This window comes from Cordyceps javanica, chromosome 1 (assembly GCF_051103115.1).
Source record: "Cordyceps javanica chromosome 1, complete sequence".
In the NCBI taxonomy this organism is placed as follows: Eukaryota; Fungi; Ascomycota; class Sordariomycetes; order Hypocreales; family Cordycipitaceae; genus Cordyceps; species Cordyceps javanica.
The window spans coordinates 4,166,043-4,191,868 of NC_139295.1; the positions used below are offsets into that span (position 1 = coordinate 4,166,043).

The following is a 25,826-nucleotide window of genomic DNA, read 5'->3' on the forward strand; positions in this document are numbered from 1 at the left end:
GCCATATTAAGACAGCATCGGCGTCGGTTTCGAACTGCGGAAGTGATGCTTTCCTATAACGACTCTACAGGAGACACGATGGCTCGCCCGCCAATCCATCTTACCATTCTGTTCTGTTGTTCGAAATTCTGGTCTGTGAATAGGTGGTCGCTACCCTACAGGCCACAGCGACACTCAACATGTACCCTAACGGATATAACCAGCCCGAACAAGACGATGAGATTATAGTGGTGAGTTTTCAACTCCATATCTGAGCAGATCTCATATATTCAGCGTCATCTCAAGCATCGAGTCAGCCAGCTGTATACGTGACTTTGAGTTGTGTTTGTCGCTTTCACCACGACCCTAGCCAGCACGTTGATCGACAATGGATACCAAACAAGCTCGTGACAGAAAGCTTCCTGGGCAATCTCAACTCAGCTGGCAGACGTGATTCCTAAAGGATATAAGCACAGGCTAACATCTCTTCTTTTCAGGGATGCTGTCAAATGTTTCTACCAACGCCAAAGTTCGCAGCTGCTCGTTTGTCAATATCATTACACCCTCATCGGCTCCGATCCCGGGCTTTGAGAGAAGAAAATCCGGCCGTGTTGCCAATGCGACATGGGCCGTGATGCGCGCCGAGATGTCAGTCTCGTTGGCGGACCCCCCGAGGCAACATCCCATGTTCTGCGACTGGCAGTACAAAACCGCATCGATAGAGTTATGGAGACTTCCGAGGTCGGGGGGCTTGACTTGCAGAAAATCTGCCGCGTCGGCTTCGGTAAAGTCGCGCATGTCCTCCAGCGTGTTGCACCACTCGTCTGCCACGATTTTGACGTTGATGCCTCGAGCGCGCAGGCTCCTCTTCAGTTGGCTGAGACGTTTGATTTGAGCCATCTTGGTGTCCGCGACGATGGGCGATTCGATCAGGATGCCATAGGGACAAGCAGCTTGCTCAACTAGCTCCATGAAGTCCGGGATCTCTTCGTCGGCAAAGACTTCGCCGATTGTGCCATAGACATCAAAATGCAGTCTTGGTTGGTAGTTGAAGCTTCCGCGCTCCTGGATTCGTTTTGAAACAGCGAGTACGTAGTCAAGCAGGCCCTTTCCCTCTACTCCAATATCTTTCGCGTGGACAAAGGATGCATGAGGCAGAAGCGCGACTCTCTTCATGATCATTCGGTCCAGCTGTAGCCAGTCATTGCGGTGACAGGATGCCAGAATCCCTACCGCACGAGTGCTTATATCTACCTTCCATTCGCGCGAGATGACCTCTGCAGCGGTACAATGTGAGACTTGAGCCGTCGCTGATAAGAGTGCCTGGGTGAGGCCGTATCGCACAGCCGTGTGAAGCTTCTTGTTGCCCAATGCCCTCCACGTCGCATCAACCTCGGCTGCGTTTAGGCGAAACACGGAGACGTCGCAGTGGAGGAGCCAAGGCTTAACAACGGCGTTCAAAAAGGGTAGGTGTTGCGCCGGGATGAAGATGGGATCTGTCGACGCGGCTCCTGAGAAGATGACATCTACACAATCGCCGATTGCCACAGAGCCATTCGGGAGACAAATCAGTACTGAAATGACGTGGCCTGGCTGGACGACGTTTGTAAACCCCGGTGTTACAGCGGCAATGTTGTCCGCTAGGGGGTCGAAATGAGGGCTCAACTTGAAAGCTCGAAGATCTTTGTGAAAATAGCCCGAGAGTCCGCAAACGAACCGAATGTCGGTTGGCTGAACTCGCGTGCGAACCATTCGCGTTGTCAAGCTGGACTCTGACAACCCGCTGATCTTGAAAGTATAATGACTGGACGTAAATGACGATGTATAAGCTATCCTTAAGTAGAAAGGTAGGCCAAAAACAAGCACTGCAAGTGTGATTGCGTATTACATGGCTCCATTCATGCTCCTCACATCAGCCCACTCTGCACCTATTCAAACCTTGATATCACGTATTACGCGCTGAGAAAGAAATTTCAAGCCACAAAAGACGGTGCTGAACTTATTTAACACGGCCTAGTAATGATTTCCCGGCGGTTATCTCTTTCGGGGGCAACCTGCTCTCGCGGTCCAAGTCCCTCTAACGTCAACTTCTATCAAAACATTGGCATAGTGCGCAGCGCCTGAAATATTGGCTGCAACTGCGAGCAATTTATGCAAGCTAATCTATCCAAGGCATTTTACTAAGCTTTGTTGGCATATAAATATTGTTTGATGACCGCAGATCACGATGCCAGCACCACTTGTAGTGTGTGCATTCGCGCCATCTGTACAAGCTGAGCTGCGGGGTTTGCTGTTCGACGCCAACATTGACAATAATAACATAGATGAATATCGATGAATGGGATCTCGTGACCTTTCTATAGAGGCTGCGCCGCACAGCGCATGCACCTCGCCTCAGTGCCTCATCCTGCTAGCCAAGGCTCCCGTTCTTCGATCCAGTCAGTGCTTTGATATATTTTCTCCTCGGTGGAACTGTTCTGCTTCCGAGCAGTTCCTTCACTCTTCTATTCTTTGGATCTTCAAATTGCTCTCAGAGTGAACTGCTCACCTCCAAAGAATGATGGCAGGAATAGACAACCCTCAGCGCTGCTCTCTCCCACCATATTGCCATCCACCCGAGACAAAAGAGCCCTGCAAGTCCTGGTCTGCGTGTTTACTTCTTCTTGTACTAATAAAGAAACAGTAAAGTATGCGGACCTGGTGACTATTGATCTTGGCGAGTTTGACACGCCCGGAGGCAAGGAACGGCTGGCAGCTCAGCTGAAAGACGCAGTGCACAACGTTGGTATGTGAGCCACCACGCACGAGCACATTCCCGTGGCCAATTCGTACAAAAGGCTTTTTTCTTGTCACAAACTTTGGACTGAGCGCAGACGAGATCAATCGTCAATACGCCATTGGACGCGAATTCTTCGCCCTCCCGGAAGAGGCGCGCAAGTCTTACCGAGCGCCGCTGGAGGACGGCATTTACAACGGCTACCGGCCACTGGGATCTATCGAGGTCTTGCCGGGGCTGTACGACAACATTGAATTTTACAATGTCATGAAGTTCCTGCCGCAGTTTGACCGCGAGCATCCGCAGATATTCCGTCAGCACTGGCAGGAGATTGAACGCTTCCATCGTCACGTCCACGAACAGATTGCAAGCAAGTTGTTTCGGCTGATTGCAACGATCCTTGAACTTCCGGAGGACTACATCTCGAATGGCCACCTCTACGAATCAAATTGCGACAGCAGCCTGCGCTACATGAACTATCGCGCCCGCTCCGCCGAGGTCAACGAGCAGTTCAGGCATCTCTATTCCCGCGGCCACACAGACAACGGGACAATCACCTTTCTTTTCCAGCAGCCAGTTGCAGCCCTTCAAGTCAAGAAGGGTGACGACTCACCGTGGGAGTGGATTCGCATCCCGGAGGGAACCATGTCGGTCAACATCGCCGACATCCTGTCCATCCTCTCCAACGGGTATCTGAAAAGCGGCGTGCATCGCGTCATGGTACCGCCCAAAGACCAGCAGGCGCAGGACCGCCTGGGGCTGCTATACTTTGTGCGACCCAGCGATCGACTCATCTTGAAGAGCGTCGACAGCCCCCTCCTTCGTCGGTTGGGGTATTACGAAGACGGCAAGGGCAACGAGATTGATGTCCCTGCTCCGGAGTGGACGCGGGCGCGGATCAGAAAAAACTGGTCGCGCTCGCCTACAGATGACGACGCAGGAGTGCAAATGGCCGGTTTCTCAGTAAAGCAGTTCCATGATTGATCTGAATAGTTTTAGCGTCTGGTCAAGCAATTTGCGCGCAGCCGCGAGCAAGGAATCCGCGGGTTCACGCTATGAATTTCACTGCAAACGCGCAGAGCACATTCGTCGTCGATGTAGTTATAAGACGAGTGTACTCATAATAAGTGATCTAAACCCACCAGATAAAAAATCTAGTACCCATAGAAAACGCAGTCTGGCCTACAGAAGCTACTGTCACAATATACGAATCCAACATGACATGGTGGTCGACATCGTTTGGCCTCACCCTCCGCAGTACAGCTTCACTCCATCCCTCTTCGTCGGCTTTCCAGCGAATATCTGACTCACGTGCACACTTCATGGGTTCTAAGGACAATCAAGATTCCTACCGGCGTCAACTTGACGAAAATAGCCGCTTGACACTGGCGTGGCGACATCCCGATTTCCAGGACGGTCTGTCAGATCTCTGGCATTACTTTGAGAAAGTACACCAGTAATGACTGAGTAATTTTTTATAATATACGAAGAGTCGATAGATTTTGAAATGAGTCGCGGTTATTTTGCAAAGCCCAAAAGACTTCCTCCTCATGTATATTGGCCGTCAATAGCATGCTAGGCGACACGAGTAAAAGAATAGCGCCGCGAGCTTTCGGAATGCCTGGAAACAGCTCGTACTCTCTGCTGATAAGCCTCCAAAATTTCATTAAAGAATTCGGTGCTGGTGAGTAATAATGACTATAAGAAAACACATACGCGACCTGAGAACAGCTGGCAGAGAATACGGTGCATTGGCAGTAGTATTACCCGTTGGTGATGAAGAAAGAATGCCGAACCCTACAATAAACACACCGAAATAAGTATTAGACACATGCACATTCGAACCTGGAGCTCTAAAATCACGCGTGTCTGCACTGCCAGCTGAACAGCACAACAACCCACACGGTGAATTGCATTCACTCGAATGCTGAGCTCGCCAAATCTGCTTCCTGCCAGCCGGAATTCCGGCCTCAAATTCTTCCAGCTAGACAGCTTTGAAGCCGTATCACTCCGTTTCTTCGAGAATTGGTATTTATTTTCAGCGTTCAGCGTTCAGCTTTCATCGTTTAGCGTTCCTCTCTTTCGTTTCTACTTTTATCGGGGCTTCATACGCAACCTCTCTCTTACCACCCTCAACCTCTGGGTCTTTATAGCTTCGATACAAAGATCGAGGAGAACTTCCGAGCCGCCTACAACAATTTCAACTGATATACTCCGCCGTTTGCCTGGCATTCGCCATGACAAAAGACGCTTCCGATTCTGCAGTCGATTATGCCAATTTCAGCAACCGAGTTGAATTCGAAATTCGACAACGATTTCTCCCGCTCTGCTCTGAAGACGAGAAACAAGATGTCGAGAGATACTTGATACCATTGGCCAAGTTTGTAGCATCCACTGTTGCGCCTTCCCGACACAATCTTGTGAAAGGCACGGTACCCGATGAGTGCCCAGAGCAGCTTCGTTGGGCCGTGGCCTGCTTTGTTTTTGGCACAGACAAGATCAAAGCATCCAGAAAATTTGGAGACTACGTGAGAGAAAACGAAGGCCTTCTGGAAAAGTTTCAACTCCACAAAGGCCCCTGTGTCCCGATGCCGAAGCAACCTACGCGACCAGGCCGGAGTGGGGAGAAACGGAAAGCATCAGAGACCCAAACTGGCGACGGCGACGACGATGACGACGGAAGACGCATGAAGACCAAGATTTTACCGACACAGACCAATTCCAGCACTGGCGGCGCTGCCATCGACGGCAGTGAGACTGACCCGGGTGGTGGCAACAACGCGAACAACTATCGCAACGAGACCGATCAAAGCAACCGTGAAGCTGATATGAGCGACGATGATACTGACATCCACAACCGCGAAGCTTCCATCATCAACCGCACTTCGTTTATGGAAAGCAGAGAGAGCGAGTTGAACGATCGTGATACTGCTCTCCAGCGCGAAGCCAACCTGCGCGACTACGAGGATTCGATCAACAACCGTGAGGCCGTACTGGCCAATCGAAAAGTAGCTTTGAAGATTAGACAGAACGAAATGATGGACTACGAGACTGCTCTTGACAGACGTGAGTCGGACCTGAAAAAGAGCGAGGCCGAACTCGACGACTGCGAGGCAGCTCTTCGCAGCCGCGAGGCAACCCTGACGAGCAGTGAGATTGACTTGACCAATCGTGAGATTAGCATCAAGAGTCGCGAAACTAGTCTCATTACACTCGAAGCTGACTTGGACAGCCGAGAGGCTCTATTGGATAGTCGAGAGTCTGAGCTCAAAGATCGCGAGGCAAGCTTACGAACCAGACAGTCGCAGCCAGGGAGCGAACTCAAACAAGAAAACGACCATGACGAAAGCGGCACGCAAGCTCAAAGTGGCCTTGAATTTGATCGAGATGGTGTCGAATGCTATCAAAAGTGCTACAACAGAGCAATATTGGATATCAACGCGCTCCGCGTCGTGGTTGACACCGCAGTGGGCAGCGTCCCGGACGAGAGGCATCGCAACGACCTGATGGAAGAATTCAAGGAGGCAGCAGACAGACTAACAGCGGCCACCAATAGCGGCTGGAAACTCTTTCGGCACCTTAGTAGAAAGTAGGGGGGCGAAAAGCCGCGGTGGGCAACACGAGGCGGATACGGAAGCTTGGGACTGACGGCCATTTTGGACACTGGGCTGTGGCTCGTTTTTGGACTGGTGACGTATGAAGAGGAGCTAAATTCAGGTGATGACGGGCTATTTCAAGCTGTGAATCGCTTCCTTGCTTCTTGTTGCGAGGTTGTGGAGATGTCTTTGGCTACGCTCGAGTATGCTTGGGGGTTGGAGGTCGGATTGAAACCAAGGCAATCGGTTGCAGCTACAGTTTGACCTCTACGGAGATGTTTTGGTGGCAAAAAAAGAAGAAAAAAAGGAAAAAAGACACAATCTGGATTTTAGTTTGTTTTTCATGGGTTTGCTTTAATTTTACAACGATTTTCCAACTTGGCGAATGTTTGTGAATGACTGGTCTGGAATGATTAAATGGCAGGTTTCAGAGCGGTCGTAGCTTTCGGCGCCATTCACAGCACACAGCGATCGGGTCAATTGGGATGAAAGATACGACGCCCCAAGTCTAAATACCGCATCCTGTATTAGTGATGTATTCGATTATTCCTCTCATTTTGGAAGTATGCGCCGATAAGGGCCATGCTCTGCAGCGGCCTGGCAGCGGTAGCTGAAATTGGCGTATGCCTGTATGACAATGTACAGCCGCAGGCAGAGAATAGCATCGACTTTCGTTTCCGACGCCAATATGTATTTGGGAAGCTCTACATACTGCGGCCGATTCCTTCAGTAAGTCGCCAACAAGGAATACATGACAATACATCGTTTGCTGCTGGCCGGGGAGATACTGAATAGCTCCCCCAAAGACTTTCCAGAAGTACACGTCTGCTTTTCACGAGTGCCTCTACGTGCGGACTGGGCCTGGCCGTCTTTTGAAGGTTTTTATATGCAGTGGGAGTCGACAGGAGTCAACAGTGTCCAACTTTTGCAAGTGACACTGAGAAAACGGACGACAGACTCTGTAAGAGACTGCCAACTGAGACCAGAACGGCAGACAAATAAAAACAAGAACCCCTTCATTTGCTTTCGTCAAGAGGCGTGGGTGCTGTCTCTGCTTGTTCAACGTCTCGAAGAGTACCTTTTGGCACAACCCAACTCTCGTCGGTCGTTGATTTCACCCACCAAATGGATCAAATTGACGCTTGATACTCGGTGACCAAGCGAATCCCCTCCTCAGAAAAGAGCCCGGCTATCCAGATTTCAGCCACACACCACGGACAGTGAATGTCTATATCAAAAACTGCCGTGCAAGGAAGTGCGTGACAATGCTGCGACTGATGATTCAGGCTCGGTATTCTGGCAGCATTCGCGGCGCGATGAAACATTAGCAGAACACGAGTTCAGGCCGCCAAGGCAACGTTGTTTGTCGAGGTGCGCAACTTTCCGAGTGACACAACATGGCAAATTGCTGGACGCCTCTCCAATAAGCTGATGTGCTGTTGGATTGACGGTTCAGCTGTGACGCTCGGCCAAGCCCGCCGGGAAGGTCGGCGACTGAATCAAACATGGTATTGATGAAAGCTGGTCGCGGTCTGGAGAAAAAGGATATGGTTACTCAGACTGGCCAGCTGAGTCGACTAGGCCGCCCAAATTGGCCACATGGGAGCTGCATTCAGCACACCATCACAGCCTATGCTCAGAAACGACAACTGTCGGCAACTTTAATGGACACAAAAAGTCAACTTGCAAAAAAGCGCAAGATATGGCAAAAATAGAAAAACATACAACAGCCGGTGTTCGCTGGTCGTCACCGACCCAACTACTAATCTGCCGGTCAATAGCTTAACTTCAGCGGAGCAAACGGGACGCGGTGTATTCTACTGCCTGTGGTCGTATGTATTAAGGAGCTCGATCAATTAGACAATATATGCGGCGAAGGCATTGCTGTTAGTCAAGGCTAACAAGGGCTGGTTGTTGCACCTGCGATTATGGAGGCGTGCCAGCCCAAACTTGGCATCTGTAAGGGGGTCCGAAGGAGACATTGTCCACGGGATACCTGCTCAGTCAAACATTGGAGGACATCATTCCGCGTCTAGGGTTTGATGCTGCTTGTGTATTGCCTGTCTTCAATGTTCGCACACTGAAAGCGATGTGATGGCATACTAGAAATAGGCTCAGTCGAGCCCAGACGGAGCCGCTAGCACAAGAATATTTGCTCCTCTCTTAGGCCCCAGTCTCTCCATTCGCTGTCACAGTGTCCCAGGACTTTTGGTCGTCCATTGTGGTCGAGGTGTTTGCTGAGGACTAGTATCGAGCCCACAATCTTGTAGCATGCTTGTTTGTTTGTCCTGCGAAGGAGGAAGAGAGACTTTGTTCCGAAGATTATGCAGCAAACATCCCCTGGCCGAACAATACCAGGCGCCAAGCCATAGTATCCTTGATTCAGAAAGATGATGCTTCTATTGTGCACATCTTGCATTCTCATTCCATGGAAAGCCTCCGCCTGTTCCTGCTGCGCTTCTTCTTGTAGCGGCTGACCCTGCAAGAAGCGCATGTAAGCCGCCTCCAGCCTCTGCCACTCTTTGAGCCGCCCGCGATACACGCCGCATCGAAACACGGTCAAAAAAGTTGCCAGAGAAGGCGAAGAGTAAACAGATGCCCCCAACTTTTCTGAGACGGCGTTCCAGAGTGAGGCAACTTCAATGGCAGTCGTGCAATCCTTGTCGAAACGAGGTCCTGTAAAGGTAACAGTGCCAAGTATCGTAGCATGAACTCTCAGAGACATTTGGTCAGGCGATAGTACTAGCTCTGAAGATGAATTCTGAGCTCTGAACCGTTCAGATGATGAATCAAAGTCTTTCAAGCCACCATTATAATCCGAGTAGAGGCATATGTCCCAACGCGGTATCCAAGACGCTAGATCGCTGTCAATTGAATCGTCATCGTGGTGAACAAAGTGCAATATGTCCAGATCTTCCCTCGTTTGCAAGTATTCGACGGCGAAATCTCGATAAAGACGTACATGTGGTTTCTCGTAATCAGGCTTCAGCGTGGAAAGCGACAATTCCGGCGGTTTCAGACCCAAAAAGGCGTAGATCCGATCACTGGGATTGGTAAGAAGGAGCCATCGAGCACAGTCCAAAATTTCGAGAAACTGCATAGGCTTAAAAGCCGCCCCGTAAAGACCTACTTCCAAGGGTCGTGAAGAACAAAAGCCTTGCAGGTGTAAATAGGAAAGGCGCATCTCATTAGAGATGATCAAGGCTCTCCATCGGCCCCAGAAGTAGGTTCGCAGTAGCTCGGTCCAGCTTATGTTGATATTTGCCCATAGTAAAACAGCGTTTTGGCTCAGCGCTGCTTCTTGGACTACCCAGCCTCGCCTGAACCAAGGTTGGCCAAGCAGGACGCCAAGTGATTGCCACCGTCGATCGGAGCACAACGATTCTCCCTCTTCAGGGAATGGAAAGCTGTTCGGTTCACCGTCATGGCTCATTTCTTCCAAGGTCCGCTCAACCATGTGGTTGACCTCTGTGATCAGCTTCGCCGCATGAGAAGCATGAAGTGGATTAGAGTCTCCAAGACAGATGAGGGTAGACTTGGACCTTTTATAAATAGTACTCATTATTTGCACTTGCGCGCTTTTCTCCTCGGGGTCCTCCTGATTGATGCAAACCGAGTCCACCCAAAGCACCCGGGACTTGTACATGTGCCGAACCTGAAATAGGGCTTGGAAGAGATTGGTCGTGACGGGAAGTATTTGGCCGTTGCACAAGATAGTCTCCGGCTTCATTGTTGTCCCCCAGACGTAGGAGGTGGTTTCGTACGACGGAAAATCATCTATCTCGGCCGTATGCAATGTGCAGACCAGTTGATCACCGCTCTCGTTCGCCGGCTGCAGAACCAAATATCGCGCAGAGCGCTCTGTGGGTAGTGTATCATATTGATGGCGTCGCACAGCGCCGTGCTTAGATGGTTCAGTCGATTGAAAAGGCATCACGGCAGCTCTCGATCGGTGAAAAATGGACTCGCGGTTCTTTTGTTGCAGCGTTCGGCTTGGAATCCTCGCAAACCATAATGTTTACCTACTCGCAGCCAGGACGAAAAATCAATGTTTCGCAGCAATTCCTGTTCGCAGATGGCTATGCTGACCGACATGTTGATTGACGAAAATCATCAGGCGGGAGAGATTGCGCTCGTGTCCGTCGACCAAGGTTGATCTTGTGACGTGGCCGAGTGGGTTTCGGGTCTCTGACCTCCATTTCTGGAGCAAGGCGCGCCGTTGAGAATTGTGTTTGAGGCTGCACTTCTCCCGCACTCATGTCAATGACCAACGATGGAGAGCTCGAGGGGGCATGGTGTATTCTACTGCCTGCACTCTTACCTACCGGCTGATGAGTCCTTTTTGGGTTATAACCCGCACCAAGTTTCGGTCCTAAACAGAGTACTCAAGATGCAACCAATTTCTAGTTGATCGTCGGTACCATCTTGACCTGCTCGTTTAGAGTAGAAGAAATGAATTAACAGAGGAGCTTGGATTTGCTACGGCCTAATGCAAAAAGACGCAGCGTCGATCCAATGTATTCCTGCCCTTTACACTGCTGCCTCTCATACAACCTTCGTTGTGCCAATCTCACAAAACCCGGTCCTTCTACCTGAGCCGGTGTTGCATGAGCTATAGACTGAATTGGAAAGAGAACCAAATCAATCTCTCTCTGATTTGCGTAACAAGATAAGCTACAAGAGTCGTCGCTCTTGGAGTGATGGAAAACATGCCACCCGCTTCCAACGGAGAGCGCGCAGTCTTGGGTGCTGGTCGTTGTCTGTTCTGACGCTGAAAATGCAAAGCCATGGTGGGTGATTGGAAAATCCAGATTTGAACAAGATTACAATTCGATAAAAAAAAACCGACAATTTGAGGCCGCCGAGCCTTGAAAGCCCGAGTGAGCTTGCGGCCTAGACATTGATTGCACTTGCAAGTCTTGGGCTATAAAATACCAGCCAACGAATACTATCAGACTTGTTCGATAACATTTTTCTTTCTGCTCATGAGGAAAGCAAAATGCGCATCTATTGTTTCACTGGCTAACCCTGAGGCTCGCCTGCCAGTACATTTTGGGCCTCCGCCTCGCAGCTTACAAAACGCAGCTTTTTAGATCATGAGCATCCCTCTAAATACAAAAACTAATCATGCATAAACAATCATCATAAACAATCATCATAAACAATCATCCGTAGCCATTCATTCATATCCATTCCTACAACACACGCGATTTATCCATGGCATGCCTTTCCGCTTCCCGTTACGCCCAAATCTTGCGGAACTTTACATCAAACTCCTCCTGCAACAGTCGGAAAGCCCCCAGCACCTGCGTCAAGCTACCGTCCTCGTTGCTCTCCCAGTCGTCATCATCATCATCATCATCATCATCATCATCATCATCATCATCATCATCGTCATCATCGACGGACGACTCTGTTGAGCTTTCCACGGCGCTGCCACTGTCGCTCGTGTCGTCAGTCCAGGAATCCAACTCGGGTTTCTTCTTGCTAGCCTTGGCGCGCTTGGTCTGCTTTGCTGCCGTGTGCATCGCAGAGTCCACTCCCGCTCCGTTTGATGGCGCCGTCTCTCCATCGAGCGTGTCGTCGCGGCGCTCCTGCATCGCATCGCCCGCATCCTGCACGTCCATCATGGCGGCATCGTCAGCATGGACATCGAGACTGACAAAGTTCTGCAGGCTGGTGACAATGGTCGCAAGGACGAGCGAAAAGTCCTTGAGATGGAACCACACATCGCCGCGCTTGATCTTGTTGTCGCGCACCAAGGCGGTCAGGTCGCCGTGCTTGAAAAAGTCATAGATGTAGGCGTTCCAGGGCTTGCCACCCGTGTCGGCAGGGTAGATGCGGATGTATGGCACCGCGGATTCCTCGAGAAATACATTGCTGCGTACCGTAGCGCACAGCTCGCGGATCGTGCTAAACTCGTCTGTGAACCCAGAAAGCGCCGCAAAGGGCGAGCGGAGCTTTGTGGGCGGCAGGTGAGGCACCATGAATTGCGAATTCGACCCGAGTCTCTGCCCGGTGTTGACCTCGTACCCTGTGAATGGGAGCTTCGTATCTGGGATTTCTGCCAGGTGCTGCTTGATGAAAGTGCTTACATATAGGCGGAAAATGTTGAGCGTCTCCTGGTTGTGCTGCTCAAGGATGCATGCTGCCTCGTCCGGAAGAGGCGGCAGTGTAATCACTGACGGCGACTGGATTTCGCTGATAAGACTATCATGGATGGCGAGTGGAATCCGACAAAACAGATGCGAAAGCACGAGTACCAGCTTGAGCAAGACAGCCTCTGGGTTTCTGTCAACGGCCTTACAGACCCGATGGAAAAAGCCCTCTTTCAGCAGAGAATGAAACGCAAAGACGGCATTCTCGGTATGATACAGGTGCCCAACCAAGCCCGCAAAGTTGAGAGGAGCGCCGCCCTCGGAAAGGAGCCGCTGTCGCCGAAGGTACTCGATGGAGAACCGGAGATGATGCTTGATCGCCATTTGGTCAGACGGACCGCCGAGATACAGACGTGATAGAGAAAGAATCGACTTGATCGCATTTGTGGCGTACTCGGAGTTCTTCGTATGGTGCATCAGGCCCAGCAGTCTGACGACCAGGGTTGTGGAGAGCGGAAAGTGCCCACTGAGGTCGGGCAGTCTGGACGACATGATCTCGAGGGCCCGAGAGAGTGGCATTCCGGCAAAGACAACATTTCCGAGCAAGTCGAAGCCGCGTCGACCTGCGCGTCCAGAGCCTTGGTGGTAGTTCAAGGCTGTAAGAAAGACGGAGTCACCAAAGAAGACAACCGTCTTGCAAGGCATATTGATGCCAAGGGCTAGTGTTCCCGTAGCGACAACGACTCGTAGATAACCTTTTCGGAAAAGCATTTCGACACTGGAGAGGCTGCATGTTAGACACATTTCTTCTTTTCAAGGCGGCAAAGTAAAGAAGTCTGCAAAGGTTGGACTTACATTTGTCGGTAGTTTCGATTCATGCCCGCATGGTGCACTGCAATACCTCGCTTGAGGGCTGCAATAATTTTTGGCTGTACATTTGCTAGAATGAGACGCTTGACCAAGGGCTGCAGCTCCGAATCAGATATCTTTTTCCCGTCTGCAAAAGAAAACCTGTCAAGGGGTGCGTCGGGGTCGAAGCTTTCCCATTTGCTCGCTTCCACGCTCGCTTCTCGCATCCTGTCAAGCTTTGACATGTCCTCGTCATCTTGTCCGCGGGCTTTCGACGGCCGCTTCTTGGTCTCCGTCTTCTTGGCCGTGGTCTGAGACTTGGCCTTCTTCCAGGCTTGATACTCTGCGAGCTGCCTCGTCCAATCTGGGCTGAGTGTCTTCCACACTCTTTCCGCCTGCTCAAGCTGGCCGAGGACATGGATAACTGTGGTCTCACAAGAATCTCGGTCATAGTTGAACATGATGCCCGGGAGAGCTCCACGAGCGTGTAGTTCAGAAAGTAGGGGTAGCGCCATAGTGAAGAGGCCTTTCTTCGTTTTCCCAACCGGGAATGTTACGCTCGAGTCCATTTTACTGCCTTCTTCCGCAACGAGTAGAAAGTCGCGTTTTTCATAGAACAGGTTAGATCCCAGTTCATTTCGCAGAGCAGAGAACGGCGACTTGGTGTCTTGGATCCAGCGTTGCAAGACCTCTTTCAGGGATTTTGCCCATTCCAGCACATCGGAGCGCTTGACAATCTCCGGTAAAGATTTTTCTGGACGTAATGTATCTTCGATGGGATATGCCTCGGTCTGGAGCTTCGACATGCATCGCCACAGGGACATGCAGTCTCTCGGCTCAAGAGTAATGTCATCGATAGTCCCTCGGTTACTGATAAGCTTGATTAGTTTTTCATCTTTGTAGTACGTATAATTGTGAGATGCTCTTACCGATTTGTGAGGCTGACAATGGGATGAATAAACTTGAAGGACTGTCCTTTGGTGTAGTCTTCATCAAGCCCTGGTGTCGCAAGACCTTCAACAGGCAAGAGTCCTCGAAATGTGAACTCCTTTTCGGGAGCACAATACAGGAACTTGCGCAAATCTGAATAACGCGAAGAGTGCAGAATCATCTCCATTTCCCGCCCCTTCACTTTTTCAGAAGCCTCTAGCCACCGCATAAACTCACTCGGATTGCCGACAGTGGCTGACAGCGCAATGATTGGGCAAGGCGCAAGTAACAGAAGCTGCTCCCAAATGACACCGTCTTCAGCCTGGCCAATACAATGGATCTCATCAAAAATGATTCTCTTCACTCGCGCAGACCACGACTTGGCATTTTCTGCATTCGAAGGCGCCAGCAGCATGATTTGCAGAATATGCGGCACGGTCACAAGGATCTGGCAGCCCGTCGGGTTATTTATTCTGTGGTCTCGAGTATGGATGGCCCATACCGACCGACCTTCGTGATGGTATGACTTGGAGAACCGCGCCTGGATTTCTGCAGCGATCTGGTTGACAAGTGCCTTTGTAGGGGCGACGTAGACAAGAATACCGTCGTCGCTCGACTGTAGTACTTGCTTCATGGCGTAGAACGAAATGAACGTTTTGCCAGCAGATGTGGGAGCGACAACAAAGAGACTTTTATCGGCGTCAACGGCGTCAAGCACTTTTCGCTGCCATGCGTCAGGGATAAAATTAGGCACGCGAGAATCGGGAGCAGCATCAAAGCTCCTCTCTAAAATCGGGCCACAGTGTTCCAACTGGAAGTAAAGAGGCTTCGCAGGCAGTCGCAAGTCGCTATCCAGAGTTCTCGAAAAGGGAAGCTGACGATTGGCCAGCAAGTGGTTGTCAGATGTGGTGGCTGAAACTGGCATTTGGAGGATGATAGAGAGCTTTTTAAGGAGACGCAGACTCTCGACGGACTGTTCCAGTCTCCCTGCCTCCATCATTGCTGACCACAATTTGGCAAACAATATCATCTCAGAATTGTGACTCTGCTTCTGTCTGCTTTCCACTATCATTGCGATCAGCGTATGGCAAGCATAGAGATGTATTTCAGCCCCGATCAGACTTCGTGCATCAATAGATAGGCCCTCGAGATAGGCGGTGGTTTTGGCCAAACGTCGTAGCAGGCTCCTCTCTTTCTGGAGCTCGCGGCAACGCTCATCCCAGAATGTCATGACATCCCGAGCTTTGCTGTCGAGCTTCTCATTCTGTATTCTCTCGGCCTCTTTAAGGGCACTCTCTCGGCCACTCTTGGCAGAGCTTTTCTTGTTCCTCGGCTGGGGCTCGGGCCGTACGGGTTTTGCAGTCAATCCGCTAACAGCCTCTAGTCTGGCGTTGCGCTTGGTGGGAATCGCATTGGCTTTGGAGTCAACGACAATGGTTTCAGGATTGATTATCTTGCCTGCGGAGTTGGTGAGACTGGCAGAGTAAGCAATCGTATCAGCCATCAGCTTTTGGTTTCTCAAGCGCTGATAATATCCTTGAGGATGAGGTATTGCTTTTTGGTCGACAGCCTTTTTGGCGTTGTGCCAGTGGGAAAGCTCACGAAATACCTTGGAGACACCTGCTGGCCCTGGCTGGTTCTCGGCGACAACATGAATTGGCTCCAGATACTCGTCCAAAACGGGATGCTTGAATGCCATCACAGATTGAATGGTATTCCTTGATTCTGGTAGAGTCTTGATAGGCTGTGGCAGATCCAGGCCAGATGTTTGCGGAAGAAACTCGACGATGTCGACATCGGTGAGCAGATTGATTCGTTTGGCGAATTTTCTGGCCTCGTCAATGACTTCTGTCGCTGGCTTCAAAGTTGACAAATTCTTGAATATTTGCCGAATGATTCGAGAGTCTAAAAGGTCAAAAACATCCCATTTTCCCTGTACCGCGAGGTTTTCAACAATCACGGTGCAGACCTCAGTGAAGCAAACGAAGAACGCGTCGAGACCATTCTGCTGCGCTGATCCTAGCGACGTCACGGGGCATGGCCTTTCTGCGAGACTGCAACGCTTCATTTCTGAAAGATGGAGTACGTAAGCTGCAGCGCATCTCTTCATAGCAACGTTGGAATCGTGCAAGAGCACATTGCAGATGGCCGTGAGGGAGACCATGTCTTTTGCTGACAGCGGCGCATTGTCAGTCCAAGGAGTCCAATCGCATGCAAGACCAGCCTTGCATTCCAACTCATTCACAGTAATTGTGCTTCTTTTCAGCAGAGATGGCGGTTCCGCAATGCGAAATTCTTCAGTGCTCTGCGATGGTGGGAGCATTGAAGCGAAGGCCTGGATCGAGTGTCTCATTAGTACACTTTCAGCGGATTATGCGGATACGATGAGGTTGATGTGTTTAAATAAACAGTTGCAACTTGCCTTTGAGCTTCTAAACTCGAAATCGTTGATCAGAGCGGCACTGTAGCCTCTCGCGCCGATTTGATGAATGAAGGCGAGATGCCAAAAGGCAAACGGCGTAGCATGCCCCTCAAAACTAAAGCCATCAAGGCACAAAAAGAAACGGAGAGAGTTTTTCAAAGTATACTTTTGGAATTCATCACTCTTGACAGTCGGAAACTCAAAAGTAATTTCGTTTCCGGCCGAGTGATGGCGAAGATGTCTGATCAAGACTGCCCGAGTCAGGCGATGAAAACCAGACGCAGCGGCAGAAAAGTTGGTCGGATTGCACATCGTCTCATGGCTGTCAAACCATACCACGTGGAACTGACATCCACGTCGCTTGAGATTGCTAAGAAATGCTTCGACCGCGTGAATAGCATGAAGCATCTGGAAGCCATCTGTTCCTAGTCAGCACAGTCGACAACACTTTCCCTGTTGCCCTGAAAGTGGAAATTCTGGGCATCTGGAGATACTTCAAGTAAAACCGGGTGATGCATACCTCGATAGTTGATCTTTGCCTCGGATATGCAGTGCGTCAAAAGAGCCTCACCGTGGATGGCAAACAGCTCTCTGCCCGCAAAGTCGCCGATCAGGTCAACGCAGAGTGGTCGCAGAGCCTGATACCAGACAAGAAGCTTTTCTTTTTCATCTTTCTTTAAAGCCGGCATCGTTACAGGAAGAAAAAGGTCGCACATAAAAGTGGCCGCAACGCCTATCGATGATGTGATGTTGCGGACGCGAGGTGTTGCTGTGGTGAAGCTTGTTTTCCGTTGCGAGCAGCGCGGAGACCCTGAGAAGGATAATTGCAGACGGGCTGCTCTGTATATTTATGCGAGCATGAGCAGCTCGAGCAGTTACTCGTCTTATTTCCAGCCCAAATGCTGTCGCTGTTCTGAGCAGGCTACAGAGGCACAAGAACAGTGAATGAGGCTTTGCACTGTTCTTGCATTAACTTGGACAAACAAGGCATCGGTCGGCGACCTATTCCAAACGCTCGAACAACATGAAGCACTTGGTACATGGCTGCAAGGATGGTTGCAGTGCATTTTCGGCTGCATCTCCTGCTGCCCAACGCCGGTTGAATGCGCCGCACATGGTGACTGTTTTTTTGGCTTCCTGCATGCAGGCAACAGCGAATGCACTTCAATGCCCTCTGCCAAGACCGGGGCCTACCTCCAGCAGAATGTGACTTGTCGCAAGTAAACAAATCACGGGCAGCCACTGAACGAGGGCTCGACTATGGGAATGCAAGGCTGTTTGTCCTGGCGCGCTGCTACTTGAGCCCATCATGTCGTTTGGTGTTGTTGTCCGACGGAGGAGAAAAAGCTCACGGGAATCTAAAAGCGAATCAATTCCGAAGAGGAAGTTGCTGCCGGGCATGTGACACAATGTTTCCTTGATCCTCTGGTTTCGCCTGGTGGTTGGAAAATACAAAAGAAGATGTGGCATATCCTATCCGATACAATACAGTGGCTGCGGCCAACAGATACTCGAGCAGCAATGTATGGGGATCAATCATGCGGTGAATTGCTTCGAAGTATACGAGGCCCATTGCGCCTGCTCTGCAGTGACTACTTTGTCACTGTGACAGCACATACAATAGAGGCGGCTGACCTTGATAGTCCAGCGGATTACCACAGCATCTATTATCACAGCATCGCCTCGTCACCTACGTGATTATTACCGTTTACTTGGAAGCGAATGATCTGTTATGGACAAATCCATAAGCAAAAAGCAAAAAGCAAAAAGCAAAAAGGTAAAAGGCAGAGAAGGGGGCATCGGCTACCAGTCAATGTCGCACACCAGTGGCGCTATTGTAAGCCACATGCGCAAGGCAATTCAATTCGTCGCTGTGGATAAAATACAAAAAGCCAGCAGCGTCCTTTTCTTATTTCTTTTTTTTTTTCTCTTTTGGCTTTTCAGGCAGCAACAGCGTCAGAGCAAAAAAGAGCAGCAAAAAATAAAAATATCCCTGCGGGGGTTCGAACCCCGGACCTTGACATGTCTACCATAAAACCAAAATGATCTTTGGCTTATAAGAGTCACGCACTAACCACTGTGCAACAGGGATGTTCCGTTTAGGGCTAGAACTTTTTTCTTATAGTGGTATAAGAAGCTTTTTACTGTTTCCCCAGAATTGCACTCGGATTCCATCACACACCGATAGCCCATCGTTGGTAGGGCTGTTAAGAGGTTCAAGGCTCTCAACGAGCCCAAAAAAAGGGGGATGAACCATGTGGCTCAGGCCTGAGCATGCAGGTCGTCAAAAGGCATTTAGATTCTATGGTGCGCACATCAGTGCCGAGCAGAAATCTTTCATTCTACCGAGGCTTGACGACTGCTTGGTGTAGATCCGAATGACTCTCAAGGTCTCTGGAGTTCAGAGTTTCCAAAGAAGAAGAAAATTTGCGTGCTATGCGCTGCTGAGATTTGGCACCAGAGCTCTTTTTTTTCCCTCTCTCTCTCTCTCTTGTTTTTTTTTTCATTGGTGTAGCGTTCAAGTTGTTGGTCAACGAAATGGTCGACATTCCGAGTGTGAGTGAATTTCGAGAACTGCCATGCTGCACATCATGGTAAAATGCTTGCACTACCCAACCTCAAGCTAGGCGAGGAGGAAAGAGGAGGTTTTCGGAGAAAATGGTTAATGTGGATCGTGTTACTGGCAGGGTCTAATTAGTTAGTGGTATTGTTTGTACTGGCAGCTTGCATATCCCCATTATCCCCATACTCTCCAAGTGCATGAGCGTCAACCCTAACCCTCACGCAGGTCTGTCCAGCAGTTGCATGATGAATCGCTTGAGCAACCGAGCATTACGTGGCGATGCGTAGCGCCCGTATTGACAAACAGAATCTACAAGAACCAAAGCACCACAGCCCTGTGTCTTGGTAAAACTGCATGAACCACTCACTGAGGCGTCTCCCTCGTACTCAAGACCACCAAAGTGACAACATATCAGTCATTGAAGCAAAGTGAGGCAGGCAATGTCATCTTTTTCGTGCTTTTGATGCGCTTTTTTTGTTGTATAATTTTTTTTTCCTACTTCATGGAGCCGGGACCAATTGGCCAGTGTGGTCGCCATTGGGGTTTGTCGCAACTATGAGGCTCAGAGGTGTGAAAAGGTGCAATAATTTTGCATGGGCTCCTTTTCAAGCCACTTGTAGCCCACAGACTATGCCTGTCACAGTTGATTAATCGCGCCAGTATTTCATTGCATGTTTTTTGTAGTTAAATCTCTACAGATTTGGCCACAGGCATGCAGGCGCTCATTGATGAACTGCCCAGAGACAGAATACAAGTTTGTGACATCTTTTCCAACAAAACTCCAGTTTGTAGCTTCTTCTCTCGCCAGTGTAGGCAATATTGAAGGCATACCAGTCATTGCGCTACATGACTCTGGCCGCCCCTCTACACGTCCGAGACCCGCGATACCGATCGCCCAATCCCCAAGTGCACCAGCTGGCCATTGTGCGTCATGATAAATCATTCTTTCATCACCACAAATAGCAGTAATTTCAATGTATTACTACTATTAAAGATACTCGATTATCCAAGTACAAGGTCAATATCTTCTACTGCCAATTTTTGCCATTCCTTTGCAGACACATGGCCACTCGCGCGGCGAAATGCCACACCATTTTCCCACTCAATCCAAAGAACATTCACTTGCTCGTAGCTGACTATCGGTAAATCATATCGATCTGTTGCTTCGTTGAAGACCTTGCTATATCTCATCACCCTACATAAAGCAACCAGCTCTAGCTCTTTGCCAGGGGGCTCACTGGGGAATACCGCGAGCGATTCGCTGTTGTGAAAGTGGAGGTTTCCAATTTCAACACCCAGATTGTTGCAAAGAGGTACAATGTTATGCTTGCTTGGATCAGTTTCAAAACAAAAAGCCCAGAGTCGCACGCTTTGTGTTTTGCAAAAAAGATACGGCCACTGCTCCGGCATGAAAGGTGGTGTCGAAGGTTGAATGTCGGCAAGGGGAAAGGGATAATACCAGTCATTGGTCTTAGTGTCCGGATCGTTCATGGCTGGATGTCTGAACACGTACTCTCCGCAGCCTTCTGGATACAGGGGCGGCTCATCGCTGGGAAAAGCGCAAGTGGAGATGCTGTGGCGAGTCCAGCCCTCGGGCAGCGGTTGGTTGAAGTCTTTCCGACTTGTCCTCTGGTCATACCACGTGGATCTAATTCTTCGCCTCCTCGAAGGCGCAGTTGTGGGATATTGGCCGCAGTACCATACTGTGGTAGGGTATGTCTCCTGTATCTCATAATTCCCAGGATTGATCCTCGCTGCATCATCGCTGATGTTCACGAGGCCTTGCCAGCCGATCCACGACCACGATGGTAGGTCACAGGGGGTCAGCTTGTGGTTAGCGGATCGCGTCGACGAGACGCGTCGTTTGAGGTTGGTGAGGCCCTGGTACGGCCCCCAGGATAAGCCTTGATCAAAGAACATTTCCGGTATGCCAAACAGAAAGCCGCCTGTGAACGAACGACTCATCGTGGAGAGGAGGCCAGAAATTGCAGGCAGAGCATCTTCCTCGTAGCTGAGCATCCTTGCATTGTACCCGGCGATGGCATGAGAGAGCGCACCTAGATCAGGAAAGCCCGCCATGATTACCCGGGGGCGCGGGTCGATATAGATTTCCACCTCGGCGTTGAGAGTCAACTCCTCGTGCCAAACGCTGCACTGGCATCTCCAGTGAACTTCGTCGTACAAAAACAGAATCTGTCGGCTCGCAAACATCCTCTCTTGATAAGTCCAGCCTCTGTTATAGTACCCTTCTCTCCTCGAGTCGAAGAATTGGTGGTTGTTCCTGACACAGATCTGCTCGTCCCCAAATGGAAAGACGTGCTGGTGCTGCTCTCGGGGGCCTGACGTACCTTGGAGGCCCAGGATCCCGTCGTTGGAGTCACCGTCGGCGCTCGTAATTGTGATGAATGCACTAGCATAGATGGCAGCCATCGCCTGCAACTGCCTTTTGGTATGTGCATGGTCATTCTGGTCAATGCATAGGGCGTCCACCCACAGATAGCGCTCCTCGAGTTCACTCGTCAAAGCCATAGCGTGCCCGATGATCGGGGAAAGATTGCTCCGTATCTCGGATAGGCACAGAGAACCAGGCTGGAAGATTCGAGCTCGGACACTCGGCTCAAGGACCTCTTGACGATGGAGTCCCCAGACATAGCTCAGCGCGAGGTATCTGCCTTCTACGTCGCAGCCACGCACGATACACTTGCGCGCAACATCTATCAAGAACTCGGGCCGTATATTCTCAATCTTCATGGGATTTTTGCAGGCCGTCCCGTGCGTCGCCAAGCATGCATTCTTCCACTTGGCGACAATTTCCAGGTCTGCCCATTGCGGATGTAAAATGCGGCCAGTGCCTGGGTGTGAAGGAGCGGTATCTTCCACGACCAGAAGCAAATCCCATACAGTTGGTCCTTCCGTCTGAACAGACTCCACCAAAGTCGCCGCGGGGCCTGAACGCCGTTTGATGAAGCCAACATCTGGTGACTCCTCGTCAAGCAGCTCGATAAAGTCCCTCACCAACGGCCCGTGATTCTTGCAGTTGGCAGAGGCAGCTTCCCGGCTAGAGCCAAGGTCAATGGGGCCAAAGAAGTCTGGCTCGGTCAGCATGCGCCAGAGTTGGCGGCAGACTTGGCAGTCGTATTTGTCTTGCGACATTGGTGTTGACTTCCCCGCTTGACTAACGAGGGCTTGCATGGGTTCTCGATTGTTCCTGCAAAGAACTGGCTCAAGTCCACGGCGGAAAATTATGGTAATATATATTTGAAGTACCGCAAGAGCTAACCACTACAAGAAGAATATGCTGGTGTTGCATGGCTGCGCCACCCTGCTACAAGCGTCGGCGCATTGCGCAGCCTGATTCTGTGAAGCCCCGTCTGGGTGTAGGTAGATGATGTGATGACCAGTACAGACGCCTGAGATGTGTCGTACAACTGTCAAAATGAAAAAATTTCTAGTGATGACAGCCGCTCTGGCTTTTCCATTACGTAGAGTCAACTTCTCAGAGTTGAGCAATGTATTTACAGATGGGGCCTCGCAGATGCAAGGGTGAGCAGAAGACGAGCGCCGTACTACATGTTTCTGCTAGGGGATAGCTACTTTCTTGACGAAATATGCGTGGGAGAGATATCTTGTATTGATTATCTACTACATTTCAGCGCAGAATGCAAAATGATGTTGGAACGGGTGTAGTTGACGTATCTGGGTTACACCAGGGTTACGCCTGGCTGACTACTTCCAGGCAGATGCCTGGCGGTTAATTTTCAACTCAAGGGATATCAATCCAGTCTCCGATCCTGTTACCGCCTTCACATTGTCTAGTAACAGTCTTGTGCATTTCAAAGCTAAATGCTGGCGGCTGTCGAGTGTAAAGTATTTTGGAGTTGCAGTCAGTTTTCGTCCTCGTACCTGTCTGCATGGGCACAGTGAAAGGCTCGGTGGAGATATCTATCGGAGGTGACCAGAGTCAGCGGCAAGTTGTATACATGCATATTGCGAGTGCCCTTTCTTTGTGAGAGTAGGCATGTGAAGGGAGTAACAATGGGAATTGGCATGTTCTTTGATTGCAGATGCCCTGGGAACCGTCTCGACAGGTAGCGCCGCTCCGGTCTTTGGGCGAAGCTTGCTTCGGAGGCGAGCAAGTGTTCAAAGGCAGAAAGACAAAGAACACATGTTAGCAGCTTCTCAAAATTTGGCAGTTTGGGCAACATGCTGCTGATTTTTGCAATTTGGTAGCACGGAGACCTGTCAGAGGAACTTCTTCGCGTACGCAGCGGCAGCTCATGGAAGCGTGGCTTTTGTAACACTCTCCGAGATGGCTTCTGACAGGTCTGCTCCCATAGAAGCAATACTTTCCTCGCTCGTACATGAGAGCTCGCATGTGTAATTGTGTTGCCTCCACAAGGTTCTTTGATGACTGCGCACTTTTCTCATTAATTCGGTGTCCTCATCAGCGCTGTCAAGACGATGTTTAACTCATTCGTGCCAAATTTTTCCTCACTTTTGAGCGTAAGCTCCAAGCAGTTCTCTTTCTCATCCCAAATCTGTCAAATCCTACCTCCCACATCATGTATATCCTTCGTTTAGGCGAAGATATACTGGAAATGATTGCCGCATATCTGCAAGGGCGCACGGTGAAGGACCTGAGAAGCTGCTGCAGAGCTCTTTACTTGTCTCTGAGTAGATATCTTTACCGGGAATTTACCCCTTCTATCGTGGGAACACCACTACGCCAAACCTTTCCCTACTTCGCACTCGACCGCTCTAATAAATTTGGGCTGATGAACTGGTTGAAATCCTTTCCCGAAATGAAACAACAATTTCTTCGCTTCATCACGTATGAAGCTCTACTAATGTGTGCGCCGCCCTGTCACGTGGAAGAGAAATTCGAAGACATATTGCTCTGCCTACTAGACGAATTCGATAAAGCCAGTCTCAACCACCTACTGCGTAAATACGCCTCCGATATCAGTGTCTCTATGAGACGCGAGCTCTTGCGTCGTAGAGTCAACGTAAAGGTCCTGGAACACTCGCGTTGGAGCGCAGTGTTCATGCAAGAAGATCCCAAAGACGCGCTGCTGCTCCTGGCCGAGGGACTAGACCCTCAAAGGGAAGATGCCCCCAATGATCAGAACGACTCTGGTGAAATCGGCAGAGCTCCTGACCATGAGGTAATCAATGAGTTCTCACTGCTATTTTGGGCCTGTACTCGTGAAGATTCAGTGACTCTCGAGGCGCTCATCAAAGCAGGCGCGGATCCACGTGCCCATGCCAAGGCATATGGACCATACGAACGGGAAAATCAGCACGAGACGCGGCTCATTAGCTTGTACGCGGCGCCAATCTTCGCTGCAGCCAACGCGCGAAACTCGGCTTGCATGGAGTTTCTCATCCGCAACAATCACTATCAGCCCTCCGTCGACAAGATACCCGAGGAGCTTCTCAAGCATCTTGTCACACACCCACAAAATATTTGGAAGCTAGGGAGTTATGTTCCCGATTGCGAAAACACCAACGTCAGTGGTCGGTTCGAGTGTCTTTCGCTGCTGTTCAGAAATGGTCTGGATCGCAACGCTTCCTGCGGCGACTCCCAGACGCTTCTCGCCCACGCGGCCGCTGAGGGCTACCTGTGCCTCGTCAGGCGACTGCATCAGCATGGCGTGTCCATCTACGACGACCCGTACGGTCGTGGCACACCGTTGATTGCTGCCCTCAAGGCCGCCCTGGACAGAAAGAGTCGGGGGGAGCCTCATGCGGACCAGGAGCATGTTGCCATGTATCTGATGAAACACGGCGCGGCGGACCCAGAGCGCGCCGGCGTTGCGGCCACTCCTGTGCTCGGTTACAACGGCCGCGGTATGGACGATGACGGTCAGCAAAGAAATGACCATGACCCGGTCATGTTCCGCCGAGGCTCTGACAAGAGTATGGCGGTGCTCCGTGAGGCCCTGAAGCTCGGCAACTTCCGCCTGATCAAGGAGCTCCTCGATCACTGGCACGATGTCAACTACCGCGACAGTCACAGCGGCCAGACAGGGCTCATGCTGGCGGCCGCGAATCTGAATCTGGAGGAGCCCCCCCGGATGCGCCGCCCGTACTTCGGGGATTACCACAAGCAGCTGTGTCGCCCTATGGTCTGCAGCTTCCTTCTCACGAGCGGCGCGGATCTGTGGATGGCTGATCACCATGGCAAGACTTCGTTTGACCACGCGGGAGCCAAGCGTGAAACGTTCGAGCTGGCGACCATGGGCCGGATGGAGTCTCAGTATGGGAAGCGCAACTCAGATCCGGAAGATGAGCTGCTTTCAAGATACTACCGGCCCCAAACGGGGCCACCTTGTGGATGTTGCGGGCCCTGCGAATTTTGACCACCGATACACGTGGGCGCAGTCGCCCTACTATATACATATATATATATACTGTGCTGCCTGGGAATGCAGCTTGGGCGAATTCAGCTGGCTGGATTGCTGCTTGCCGTCACTGGTACGCGTCACTGGTGCCGTCAACACAATGTACAAATAATACTGCACTTTTAGACTAGGACAAAAACTACTAATGGACAAGACAGAAAAGAAAGGCGTGAGGCCCATGATGATTACTATGTTGAAATAAACAAAAG

General features: G+C 50.5%; 6 protein-coding genes and 1 non-coding gene across 7 annotated transcripts; 3 read left to right on the forward strand and 4 right to left on the reverse strand.

Annotated features, from left to right (window-relative positions):
- Nucleotides 1-456: 456 nt before the first annotated feature.
- V2A60_001248 (uncharacterized protein) lies at nt 457-1,731 on the reverse strand (the record flags this gene model as incomplete). Its single annotated transcript, XM_083252610.1, has 1 exon — nt 457-1,731. The coding sequence occupies one exon, from the start codon at nt 1,729-1,731 to the stop codon at nt 457-459; it is 1,275 nt and encodes a 424-aa protein (XP_083108736.1).
- A 586-nt stretch (nt 1,732-2,317) lies between these two features.
- V2A60_001249 (uncharacterized protein) lies at nt 2,318-3,739 on the forward strand (the record flags this gene model as incomplete). Its single annotated transcript, XM_083252611.1, has 3 exons — nt 2,318-2,417; nt 2,663-2,764; nt 2,853-3,739. The coding sequence occupies 3 exons, from the start codon at nt 2,318-2,320 to the stop codon at nt 3,737-3,739; spliced, it is 1,089 nt and encodes a 362-aa protein (XP_083108737.1).
- A 1,253-nt stretch (nt 3,740-4,992) lies between these two features.
- On the forward strand, nt 4,993-6,348 carry V2A60_001250 (uncharacterized protein; the record flags this gene model as incomplete). The annotated part of the gene is made up of 1 exon (XM_083252612.1): nt 4,993-6,348. The coding sequence occupies one exon, from the start codon at nt 4,993-4,995 to the stop codon at nt 6,346-6,348; it is 1,356 nt and encodes a 451-aa protein (XP_083108738.1).
- A 5,243-nt stretch (nt 6,349-11,591) lies between these two features.
- On the reverse strand, nt 11,592-17,339 carry V2A60_001251 (uncharacterized protein; the record flags this gene model as incomplete). The annotated part of the gene is made up of 6 exons (XM_083252613.1): nt 11,592-13,227; nt 13,305-14,168; nt 14,228-15,293; nt 15,351-16,400; nt 17,001-17,069; nt 17,171-17,339. The coding sequence occupies 6 exons, from the start codon at nt 17,337-17,339 to the stop codon at nt 11,592-11,594; spliced, it is 4,854 nt and encodes a 1,617-aa protein (XP_083108739.1).
- A 1,299-nt stretch (nt 17,340-18,638) lies between these two features.
- V2A60_001252 lies at nt 18,639-18,742 on the reverse strand. Its single transcript has one exon. It is a non-coding gene; the product is annotated as a tRNA-Ile (tRNA).
- A 1,473-nt stretch (nt 18,743-20,215) lies between these two features.
- On the reverse strand, nt 20,216-22,366 carry V2A60_001253 (uncharacterized protein; the record flags this gene model as incomplete). The annotated part of the gene is made up of 1 exon (XM_083252614.1): nt 20,216-22,366. One exon carries the CDS (start codon nt 22,364-22,366, stop codon nt 20,216-20,218), a length of 2,151 nt encoding a protein of 716 aa, XP_083108740.1.
- Nucleotides 22,367-24,186: 1,820 nt separating this feature from the next.
- On the forward strand, nt 24,187-25,575 carry V2A60_001254 (uncharacterized protein; the record flags this gene model as incomplete). The annotated part of the gene is made up of 1 exon (XM_083252615.1): nt 24,187-25,575. One exon carries the CDS (start codon nt 24,187-24,189, stop codon nt 25,573-25,575), a length of 1,389 nt encoding a protein of 462 aa, XP_083108741.1.
- Between the last annotated feature and the right edge of the window lie 251 nt (nt 25,576-25,826).